The sequence below is a fragment of the Crotalus tigris genome, unplaced genomic scaffold, assembly GCF_016545835.1.
Source record: "Crotalus tigris isolate CLP2741 ecotype Arizona unplaced genomic scaffold, ASM1654583v1 scf7180000024400.591365, whole genome shotgun sequence".
Taxonomy (NCBI): Eukaryota; Metazoa; Chordata; class Lepidosauria; order Squamata; family Viperidae; genus Crotalus; species Crotalus tigris.
Genome location: NW_024100568.1, coordinates 261139 through 273957, shown reverse-complemented (window position 1 = coordinate 273957; position 12819 = coordinate 261139). Strand labels below are relative to the sequence as shown.

The 12819-nt window shown below is 35.0% G+C and overlaps 1 protein-coding gene across 4 annotated transcripts in view; it reads right to left on the bottom strand.

Annotated features, from left to right (window-relative positions):
* FSTL5 (follistatin like 5) overlaps positions 1-12819 on the bottom strand; it is a 353800-nt gene that overhangs the window by 105062 nt on the left and 235919 nt on the right. For all 4 annotated transcript variants that reach the window (XM_039329531.1, XM_039329533.1, XM_039329532.1 and 1 more), the window contains exon 7: positions 295-415. In XM_039329531.1, coding sequence (XP_039185465.1) covers positions 295-415 — 121 coding nt within the window. The remainder of the gene's footprint in view (positions 1-294; positions 416-12819) is intronic.

Below are 12819 nucleotides of genomic sequence, written 5' to 3'. Positions count from 1 at the left end.
ATCTTACATATTGTATAGTAAGAAAGAATATTGCTTACTGTGTTAAGAACTCAAGGTACCTAGTAAATAAACTGTGTAATCTTCCTTTCTTTTTTTCAGTAAGTATTAGTTGTTTTAAAAATGTTACATGTATTAACTAAATCATATTTTATGGAAATTTTAATAGAAATTATTAATGAAAACTTACTATCCATGTCTCTTTTTTACACTGAAATTAAGAAATTCAGGCTTTCATTTTAAATTTAAATTTCACTCTATTTAGCACCCAGCTTAGTAGAAAAATATTTTTCTTACCATTCACTTGAAGAATATGAGTCTGATAGATTTTATCATAGCCATCTGCATAGCAGCTATAATTCCCCATGTGAGTTGTAGTAATCTTAGTAATATATAGAGACCCATCATCTCCAAAATCCTAAAGAAAAAGAAGAGGTGATCACAATTACCTTCAGAACATTATCCTGTCTATTGAATTTAAAATAAATAAAGTGTAATAGTTTTAATCTCTTATACCAGGATTAAACCTTAATTTTTAAGGTCTTCAAAACTTTCAAGCTATATAAGCCTGATTCTGTAGATATTCACTGCATTTTGCCAGATGACAATCTTGCACCATCCATGATATTCAGATTGACGTCTGGCAAAATGCAATTTTCATGGTGTCAATCAGACTACAATGTTCATTTTTTGAGTTGTGTATGGGGAGAACTTATACATAGCGTGGTGAATTATTTGTTTGGTATTAATAGTAGTAAATACATACAAAGCAATAAATAGTTGAAAGCTTCAGGAAGACAAAGCACTTTAATCTTTCCATTCAATGGTTTAGATGTTTATGAGCATGCAATATTGTAAATTAATCTTCTTTCAACTAGATTAGTATTAAGACAAGAGATTGATTGAACTAGTTTTTTAATTTGTCACATTTTGAGTCTCATTCATGATGTAAATCAGTTGATGTTGTACAATATATAATGCAACACTAAGGTTCCACTAATATAAGAAAATTAGTTTTCAAAAACATTTTCATAGGTTGTACTGAAATTGTTGTCATTATAATTTAACATTCACATGAAGATTAAAAATAAACAACTAGCAATCTAGCATAGCAGCTATTTTATTTTGGCTCTTGAAAAAATAAACAATAATTTTCACAGGAGATTCTCATACTGCTAGTGTTCTCTGCAGATTGCATTAATAGTTGCATTAAATGTACACATAATATATATCTGTATCAGGGAGGGAAGAGATATGGGAGGAGATATGAGATATGTCTTGAGTGTTTTTGTTTAATGCAAGCTGTTGGCCCAAATATGGGAATAAGAAATATTTTGCCTGTATCAGCTCAGTCTAGGGCTATCCACAGGCAGCAGTCGCTACTGCTACATCATTTATACGCTAAATTTTTGGACTGCTAACAAAGAGTTAAAGGGAGACTGATATAGCTATTTCGAGCTAATTAGCTCTCATCAGCCACCCATACCCTTCTGAGATTCGAACCTGGTGCTTGCACGTTAGGTAGCTGTATTATCATTTATGATGTCGCATAGTGACTGCTGCCTGTTGATAGCCCTAGACTGGGCTGATACATATTTGGGCCGACAGGGTGCATCAAAAAACACTCAAGACATATCTCCTACCCTGTCTCTTCCCTTCTTGATACAGCTGATAAAGTGAAAAAGAGCCTGTAGCCTAGGGGTCAGCATAGCTGCCTAATGTGCAAGCAGCCCAAGCAGTCCACATACATACATATAAGGACATATTCCACATATATTCTTTTAGAGAAGTCAACATAATATGTGAAAAAAGGAAGTCCCAAGATAGATAATCAAAGTCAAAAAAGAAGTTAAGTAAATTGGAAAAGTGAATCACTGATTTAATGAGGATATATATTAGCCCTTGGGAGAGAGATGCTATGACTTCTTTCTCCTCTCCATTTTCCTGTGATGGAAAAAAAATCAAATGCATGGCACAGATAATTCAGCAATAATCCCAAATACATGTTTTAATGGTCTAAGACTATCAAAACTATTTCTATCCCACTTTTTCAATGTATATGCATCACACTGAATGTTTTACAACTTTTAATATAAATGCAATATTTAGAATGTTTCAAAGAAAAAAAAGTTTAAAAAAGAAAAATAAAAAGCAGGAAATTGTTCAGCTAGTGGAATGAATATTTTTTTAAAAAAAATATTTTATTTGATAATGAAGCACTGTCAGAGGGGTTGCCAATCTAATTTCCTGAAATGGGGAATTCCAAAGTCCAGGTGCAGCACTGAGAAAGTCTTTCTTTGCTTTAATCAAATATACTTCATGTAGTTGGCAATAGAAAAGGGATTTCCCTTTAGATATTAGGAAGTGGGCAAACTGATATTGGAGGTTCCTTGGTCTTGAGAGCTTTGAAGCTTAGTGGAACTTAGTGGAACACTAAGATTTAATTCTACTGAGAACTTGGAAATAACTGAAGTATATTTCATTTCATCATAAAAAGAGAAACTTTGCACATCAGCTTAAGTAAAATTGTCCTTCTAAAGCAATCCAAAATGATGCATTATATTAAATATTTCTAAAAGGGCAACAGAATCAATGGATATACTCCAAGATATAGCATCTGGGTAGAGCAACAAAGCTGTGTCAGTCTCAAACCTAGAGTTGAATCGAGGCTGAAATGGATCTATATAATCTGTTTCATTTAAAACTTCTGGACTTTAGGTGGATACAAATTCATGTTCAAATGAGATGCCCAAGAAAGGAAAGTTGCAGAGCAAAGAAAATAATTAGGGTTGTCTACAGCTTTGTATTCAGTTCTAAAAAGATGTTTGCAGGCATGAAGCATTTTCCTGTACCTCTTAGAAAAAAAATCTTACATTTTTACAGGGTTCTGTCATTATCTCCATAAGGGACTATTATTATGGTTTGTCACAAAGCCAGATGTTTAGACTGAACTTGGCATTTTTATCCCCCGAGTGAATATTTCTCAAGGACCCAGGATAAGCAGATGTTGATGGCATTAAAGTTACCATTGCAGACAAGTAAAAATGTCCCCCCCCTCTCTCATTTTCTCTCTCTCTCTCTCTCTTTCTCTTTTTCTCTCTTTCTCTCTGAGTTGAGCAATGTGAATTCAGATTTGTTACTGATTACTCCCAGGGGCAGTACTTCTCCAGATGTGAATTACAGTTATAAGGTAAGATACCTTCAAATGTGAATTTGTTTTCCATTGAAATATTACAATAGAACTGACAGATGCATGAAATGAAAATGCAGCTTTCTGGCATTTCATTTTGTTGTGGAATTTTCAAGAAGAAATTAGCTCATCTGCATAGCAGTGAAGTCTAAGCATTTTGATGTGCTGTTTCCATGTATTTTCTAATGCTATTTTCTCTGCAGCTGCCCAAACTATTCAATAAAACAATCAATAACAAAACCATAAACATGTCTAAAAGCAGCATAATGTGAGCTTTAAGAATAGTTGCCATAACAAACACCACAGGTAGAACCTCATTCATGAGTGTTCTCTTCTCCTTCCAAAAACAAAGATGTACTGGAAGGATTTTGCACAAGTAAATCCTACAATGTTCCTTAAGCAATGGCAGGAAGATGTATTTTCATAAAATCAGTAGGATTTTCCATTCTTTGGATCCTTTTTGCATTACCTACCAACTGACAGGATATTCAGCCTTTTAAAGAAGATATAGTATATCACCTTTTTCCATATCATTCTTATGACGTGTTGCTCATACATTGTTCAAAATATCCTCTAAAATTACCACTGTTACAATATTTTACTCCACTCTTTCTTAACAAGTCAAAGTTAAATATTCTCCTCCTTCGATTGTAATCTTTATTTTCTTTTCATTCTTTCTAGTGTCCAACTTTCAAAGTCCTATCATATCATGTTTTTTTTTACAAAGAACCCAGAATCCTATCAGAGGGATTTTAATTGTTAATATCAAATTCCAAATCTATACGGAACCTTATTCTATACATTTGTAACATTTTAACATCAACATTCGAAATACCCTTTTTCAGTTTATTAAAAAAATAATATTTTCCAAGTCTTAGACTTGCATTTAAAATTTTCTCTAAGGAGAAGGAAATTCACCCAGTGAATGAAATAAAAAAAAAATCTGCTCCAAAGGATTTTAACATTTTCAAAGCAATAACAAATAATTCCAAAGATGATTAAGAAATAAGACCCAGCTGAACTTTTGTTTATAAAAGGCTGCATTACCTCTGTAAGCTTAGATGGTACCCCTCAACTCCCTGCCACTTAACTATAAACCAACTGCAAAACCATGTTTCTGAAGTCTATTCATAAGCCATAAATGTCATCTCACTTCAATAGGGACCTCTAGCTCACCATGGAACTCACCAAAAGTTCCATACATTTAGCACTTTTCATGTCTGGGGTCACAGTTAACTGACACCTAAATTTGATTAGGTGTCATATTTTTGTTTTAGTTGGTGTATAAAAGATTAGCATATTAAACCTATAATATGATTTAGCTTTTGTGTTTATTACATTAACTAATATTTTTAATAAGCTTATTGGGGCTTTTAAATATTATTGATTTAGTTTGCCACCTTGACATGGCTTTCAGAAAAACAGATGTGATAAAGCTTTAAAAATAAACTCACTAAAGCTCTAAAAGTAAAAGAGGCAAATTTTCTCTAAATTGTTCCCAGAGTATCCAGTTAAATGCCTACATAAACCTATAAGTAGGACAAAGTATATAATTGGATCAATCTGCTCATGTCTCTTAGCAACTTATGCTGAGAAACATGACATTCAGCTTGATATTGAAGGTCATTGTGATTATCCCTATTAATACTCTAATTGCTTATATATAAAACTAAGCAGATCTGAATTGCAGAACACCAGGAAATAGCAGCTGTAGGCCAGATTATAACAATATTGGCGCATGCACATAAACTTGCCTGGAAGAAAAAAATATTTTACCTCTAGAAACAATACAACATTATCTTACTATAGAATGGAATGGAAAATATAGTCAGAAGTTTTTCTACAAACAAAATACTCTCTGGAAGAGAGTAGACCAAGCACTGGATTTAAATGAGCAGAAAGAATCATATTAGAATACTTTTAATCTGTATTACCTGAACATTTTTCCTTTGGTCCTGAATTCCACAATATCATAATTCCAAATTATCAATAGAGAATAATATAAATACTTAATGCAACATTTATTTCAGTTACTGAAATACAGACAAATCAACACAAGCAGTCTAATTCTTACTTTGTAGAAGAAAATGTCACTTACTAATCTCTCATTTCAATTAGATGTAACTCTAATTATATTCTAATAGCATTACTTTCTAAAAGGTTATATAACTCATTACAACAATAACCTTTGATAAAGTGAAATAATTAGTACAAAAGTTTTTAAAAAACTTACTTTTTATATAATTGTTTTAGTAAATAGTACATAAATGCTATGTATATTTGGCTTTCTGACCCAACAATCAATCAAAAACATACTGATTTACTGATCCAAATTTATTTATTTATTTATTTATGAGACTTATAAATGCAAGCACTCTCTAAGCCAGTGGTTCTCAACCTGTGGGTCGGGACCCCATTTGGGGTCGAACGACCATTTCACGGGGGTCACCAAACAAGGCTGTCTGCCATTTTTTCCCCCTTTTCTTTGGCCATGCCCCTGGCACCCGGTAATGTATAAGTGGTTGGAGGTCACCACAACATGGGGAACAGTATTATGGGGTCGCGGCATTAGAAAAGTTGAGAACCAATTCTCTAAGTGGTGTACACCAGTAAGCAATGTATATATATATTTACATTGCCCCCAACAATCTGTGTCCTCATTTTACCTACCCCAGAAGGATGGAAGGCTGAGTCAACCTTGAGCCGGTGAGATTTGAACTGCTGACCTGCTGAACACAGTCAGCTAAATTGGCCTGCAGTACTGCACTCTAACTTAGGATGAAGCTTTGTGAAAATTACTTTCTTCTAAAAAAATGTGTAAGAAAATATAGGTGTAGTCATCATGCATGATGTGTGGGTAGAGTTAATAAAGAAAATAATTTGGCAAGAAGAAATTAAAAAGGGGGATGATTAAAGGCTTAAAAAACAAAAAAAATTAAGTGTACATGTCAACTAAAAACAAGTTTGAAATTTGAAATTTGTACAAAAAGTGTTCAATGTGTTAAGCAATTTGATTGGTACATATGGCTTGCAAGAAATAATCATATGCATGAAAGTTTATTCTCATCATGGTATTTATTTATTTATTTATTTATGAGACTTATATACCGCTTTAAGTGCAAGCACTCTCTAAGCGGTGTACATTAGTAAGCAATGTATATATATATTTACATTGCCCTCAACAATCTGGGTCCTCATTTTACCTACCCCGGAAGGATGGAAGGCTGAGTCAACCTTGAGCCGGTGAGATTTGAACCACTGACCTGCTGAACACAGTCAGCTAAAGTGGCCTGCAGTACTGCACTCTAACTGCTGCGCCACCTCGGCTCATACAGGATATGTGATTTTGTTTAACTTTTCTTTAATTAATTTCATCAGTGAATATTATAGATGCTTCCTTATGGGGCTTAAACCTGTCATGGTGTAGAAAGGAGCAATTTAGGATGTTCTTTAATTTTCTTAAGAACCAACCCTAATGCTCCAACGCAGAGGTCCCCAACTTTTGGGGCACCAGGGACCAGTTCTGTGGAGAAAGGTTTTTCCACGAACCAGAGAGTGCATGGTTTTGTGTGCTGCCTGCATCCCACAGATGGGGTTTTGCTTGTTTGTGCAGACCGGTTGCTGGCACGCTGCAGACTGGTACCAGGTGTTGATGACCCCTGCTCTAACAAACCTGTTCCTAATTCCTAAAAATTACTTTCTACCTAGGGAGAAAACATAACTTTGGTCATCAATGTAGAAATCAGAGTCCATTTCCTCAGATATATTTAAGAACATAAAGGAACCTTAAATGGCCAATGAACTATGTAGTCTTACTGGAATTGGGTATGTCTAATTTAATGAAGAGGACGAGTAGGGAGTGATATGATGGCAGTCTTCCAATATCTCAGGGGCTGCCACAGAGAAGAGGGAGTCAAGCTATTCTCCAAAGCACCTGAAGGCAGGACAAGAAGCAATGGATGGAAACTAATCAAGGAGAGAAGCAACCTACAACTAAGGAGAAATTTCCTGACAATTAGAACAATTAATCAGTGGAACAACCTGCCTCCAGAAATTGTGAATGCTCCAATATTGGAAGTTTTTAAGAAGAAACTGGACAGCCATTTGTTTGAAATGGTATAGGGTTTCCTGCCTGAGCAGGGAGTTAGACTAGATGACCTCCAAGGTCCCTTCCAACTTTATTATTATTATGGATCATCATCATTATTATTATGAGCCGAGGTGGCGCAGCAGTTAGAGTGCAGTACTGCAGGCCACTTTAGCTGACTGTGTTCAGCAGGTCAGCGGTTGAAATCTCACCGGCTCAAGGTTGACTCAGCCTTCCATCCTTCCGGGTTAGGTAAAATGAGGACCCAGATTGTTGGGGGCAATGTAAATATATATATATGCATTGCTTACTGGTGTACACCGCTTAGAGAGTGCCTGCACTTAAAGCGGTATATAAGTCTCATAAATAAAATAAATAAATAAATCATCACACAGTCAGCCAGATGTTCAGACTGGATTTGGCATTTTGTCTATCTATCGAGTCCTTACCCAGGACCTGGGATAGGCAGATGTGGATGTTTGATGGTATTACAGGTATCATCACAGGATGGAAGCAGTTCCTAGTAAGGCCACCTTTTGCAATTGACTAATAGCGAATTTGTCAATGCCAATAGTGTTCAAGTGGTGCTCCAGTTGTTTTGGAATTGTACAAAGGAGCCTATCACTATTGGTACTACCCTTGCTTGCTTTTGCCACAGTCTTTTTATTTCTATTTGTAGGTCTTTGTATTTTGTTATCTTCTCCAGTTCTTTCTCATCTATTCTGCTGTCTCCAGGCACTGCCACATCCACTATCCAGACTTTTTTGTCTTTCTTATCGACAATGGTTAAGTCTGGGATGTTATGTTGCAGGTGCTTGTCTGTTTGAATTCTGAAGTCCCAGAGCAGTTTAATTTTATCATTTTCTATGACTTTCTCTATTTTATGATCCCACCAGTTTTTGCTTACAGGCAAATGATATTTTTTGCAGATCTTCCAATGCACCATTGTTGCTACTTTGTCATGCCGCTGCTTGTAGTCAGTCTGTGCAATCTTCTTGCAACAGCTTACCAAGTGGTCCACTGTTTCTTCAGCTTCTTTGCATAGGCGGCACTTACTGTCTATTGCTGTCTTCTCAATTTTGACTTTATATGCATTTGTCCTTAAGGCTTGGTCTTGTGCAACCAGAATTAGTCCCTCGGTCTCTTTCTTCAATTTTCCTGCTCTTAGCCATTGCCAGGTTTTATTATTATCTGCTTTCCCAGCTATTTTTTTCATGTATTGGCCATGTAGTGCTTTGTCTTCCCATGCCTCTATTCTGTTCTTCATTTGGTCTTTCTTGTAGGCCAGTTTGGTCTCTCCAGTAGTTAGTAAGCCTTCCTGATATACTAATTTCAGTGCATCTTCATCATTGTTCTTCAGATATTCTTCCAAAGCCATTTTTTCTTCTTCAACCATCTGATGTACTTGTAGCATTCCACGCCCACCTATTTGCCTTGGTAGATAAAGTCTATCAATGTCACTGCGTGGATGAAGGGCATGATTCATTGTCATTATTTTTCTGGTCTGCCTATCCATTGCTTTTAGTTCTGCTTGAGTCCAGTCCACTATTCCAGCTGTGTACCTAATGACTGGGATTGCCCAGGTGTTGATTGCCTTTATGGTATTTCCTCCATTGAGTTTGGACTTTAAGATCTTCTTCACTCTCTTGATGTATTCACCTCTAATCTTTTTCTTGACTTCAGTGTGCTTGATGTTGTCAGCTTGAAGGATACCTAAGTATTTGTAGTAATCTTCCTCATCCAGACTCTTAATGTTATTTTCGTGGGGCATCTTGATTCCTTCAGTTTTCACTACTTTTCCTTGTTTGATAGTAAGTGTGGCACATTTGTCCAAGCCAAACTCCATAACAATATCTTGGCTATATATACAGACAGTGTTGAGCAGCGATTCTATTTCAGATGATGTTTTTCCATACAGCTTCAGATCATCCATGTAAAGGAGATGGGATAGTCTGGTAGATGTTTTTGATGTTTGATAGCCATGTCCTGAGTTATTCAGTATTGTTGACAGAGGAAACAGTGCAATAACAAATAGTAATGGTGACAATGAATCTCCTTGAAATATTCCTCTCTTGATATTAACCTCTCCCAGTCTCTCACCATTGATCTGCAACTGTGTCTTCCATTGTGCCATTGATCTTTGCACAAATTTTCTGATGTTTCTACTGACTCCTGTTATTTCTAGGCACTTGATTATCCAGTCATGTGGCAGAGTCAAATGCCTTTTTGTAATCAATCCATGCCACATTCAGGTTGGTCTTCCTTTTCTTGCAGTTTTCCAAGATCATTTTGTCTATTAGGAGTTGATCTTTTGTATTATTATTATTATTATTATTATTATTAGTATTATTATTATTATTATTATTATTATTATTATTCCTTTTTGCATAATAAAGAGGGAAACAGGGACTTAAGAAATATGAAATATAAATAAATAATAGAAAAAAAATATCAAGAAGGTATCACTAAATAAAAAAGGAAAAAAAAATGGATCCAGGAAATTACAGACCTATCAGTCTGACCTCAATACCTGGGGTGATTCTGAAAAAGATAAGCAATGAATTAGTGAACATCTAGAGGCAAACAAAGTCATTACCAAAAATCAACATGGGTTTGTCAAAAACAGATCATGCCAGACAAATTTTAATGCATTCTTTGACCAGGTGACAAAATTAGTGGACCAGAGGAATGCTGTGGATATAATTTATTTGGACTTCAGTAAGGCATTTGATAAAGTAGACCACAACCTACTACTTGATAAGATAGAAAACTATGGGTGAGACAGCATCACCACCAGATGGATTTATAGCTGGCTGACCAGCCATACTCAGCGTCTGGTCCTCAATGGAACTGCATACTACATGGAGGGAGGTATGTAGTGGGGCCAAAAGGCTCTGTTCTGGGACTAGTGCTCTTCATTAATGATTTGGATGAGGGGATAGATGGGGAACTCATCAAATTTGTAGATGACACCAAGCTGGCAGGAATAGCCAACACTCCAGAAGATAGGCTTAAGATAAAGAAGGATCTTGATAGACTTGAACATTGAGCTCTATCTAACAAAATGAAATTCAATGGTGAAAAAAGTAAGGTTCTACATTTAGGCAAGAAAAACCAAATGCACAGGTACACTTTAGGTAGTACCTTGCTCAATAGTAACTGTGATAGGGATCTTGGAGTCCTAGTGGATAATCACTTAAATACGAGCCAACAGTGTGCTGCAGTTGCCAAAAAAGCCAACACAGTGCTAGGCTGCATTAACAGAGGGATAAAATCAAGATCATGTGAAGTGTTAATACCACCTTATAATGCCTTTGTAAGACCACACTTGGAATACTGCATCCAGTTTTGGTTACCATGATATAAAAAAGATGTTCAGACTCTAGAAAGAAGCAACCTAGAACTAAGAAGAAATTTCCTGACAGAACAATTAATCAATGGAACAACCTGCCCCCAGAAGTTGTGAATGGTCCAACACTGGAAGTTTTTAAGAAGAGACTGGTCAACCATTTGTCTGAAATGGTATAGGATTTCCTGCCTGAGCAGGGGGTTGGACTAGAAGATCTCTAAGTTTCCCTCCAACTCTATTATTATTATTATTATGAATCATCGCACAGTCAGCCAGATGTTCAGACTGGATTTGGCATTTTGCCTACCTATCGAGTACTTACCAAAGACCTGGTTACAGTATTTTTTATGCAACTGATATTGATTTCTCGCTAAACAATATCCAGTCAAAACATTATACAGTGAATTTGTGTTAGCCATTAAAAGTATAAGACTGTTATTTCTACTGGAGATAAATTAAGATTTAGAATAAAATATTACATTACTTTTTGGTTTCTTACAGAATAACAAAATGCCAAGAATAAGAAGTTTTGAAAAAAAAAACATTCTGAAGCAAATTCAATTAACTGAGCAACATTTTAAGGCATATATTGTTAAGAAAGTAGTATAGGCTAAATTGGAAGTAGCATAATATTGCCAATGGCCACATCAAAAATCATGGAATTTAGGATATGAAGCACACTAGAAAATTTGTCATACATGTTAATCACACACACACACATACATGTCATAAAATATTACATATTACTTAACAATTAAAGATAAATTTGACAGAAACAAGGTGATTTGAAGCTGTCTTCATTCATATGAAATGAAAATTTCATTATTAAGTAAAAACAAGAAAATAGACTCTTCAGAATTCTTTTGTAACATATTAGAACCAAGAAATCAAAGGACCTTTTATAATAAAGTCTTTAAAAAGACACATGTGCTGTATGTTCCTGTCTAAACATTTTGCAATATAGAGAAATAAGTATAAAAATCTCAAAATTATGAAATGCTAACTGTACCAATATGAAAAGGAAACTGCAGTGAATAACTATCTCTGGGTTGGAACTTTGGAGAGAACTTCTCTCCCCGCTTATTGCAATAAACAAAACAAAAGGCCTTCACTGTGTCTTGGCTGATTATTGGTCAGGTGAGCTTGCCTCTGGTCACAAAGGAAAGTAGCCAGGAGCATATAACAAAAGGAACTACCTTGGGATTTATTGCACAGATCTTGAAAGAAAACTAGAAAGTGCAAATATTTTCAATAGTATCAGTTTTGAGAAACAATTTGCCATATAAGTTGAATTTAGATCTCCCAGAGCAATTTGGTCAATGTAGTTAAAATATGTGTATCCAGCCATTTCTTGGGTAATAGAACTCAAACTAATACCATTTAGGCATTAACATAGATCTTTATGCATGTGAATAATACATCATTTTATCTTTGGATTTTAGATTCAATCTATATAAAACATTAGCAGTGTCATACCAGTATAAACTCAAAAGTCATATTAGATGAATATTAGATGAAAATGTTTTTAAATAAGTCATTCAGAGAAATCAAGATATCAAAACTGTGCAGCAGACCTGGGTTTGCCTCCATCCTTTTACCTGAACACAAGAGGTTAGCTAATAGGGATTATTTGAATATGTATGGCATGCTGTCATTGAAAACTTTGCCTATGAAAGAAGCCTATTCAAAATGTAAAAATAAAGAATATGTACTATGGTATGTAAATGGATTTTAATTCAGTGCAAAAATGACAACTAAGAAAGAATGAACAGGAAACTGATAGCATTTATATATGCTGAGGAACTTGGATTAAAGAAAGAGAAATCAGTTGAGTTAAAGATGATCATCAATAATGTTTAAAGCAACTGGAATGTATTTTACTAGTAGCAGAGGCAGATCAGTGAGCAGATTAATTTAGAAAAATATTAAATACTATTCACTGAAAAGCATACCAAATATCATGTACACCACAACTACAATCCTATCAAAGCTTGCAAATTAAGCATGGATTCATATAGATAACTAATTCATTGTGTGACAGTCTTGCAAAGGCTGATGCTGCGGATTTTACATGCATCATTCCTGATGGTTATTTAATGGTGGATAAAATATTTGTGTGAGTGACCTCTATAAATAGCTAAAGATTGCATGGTGGTTTGGAAACATTTTTAGAAATGTTTGTCCTAGCTACAGTCA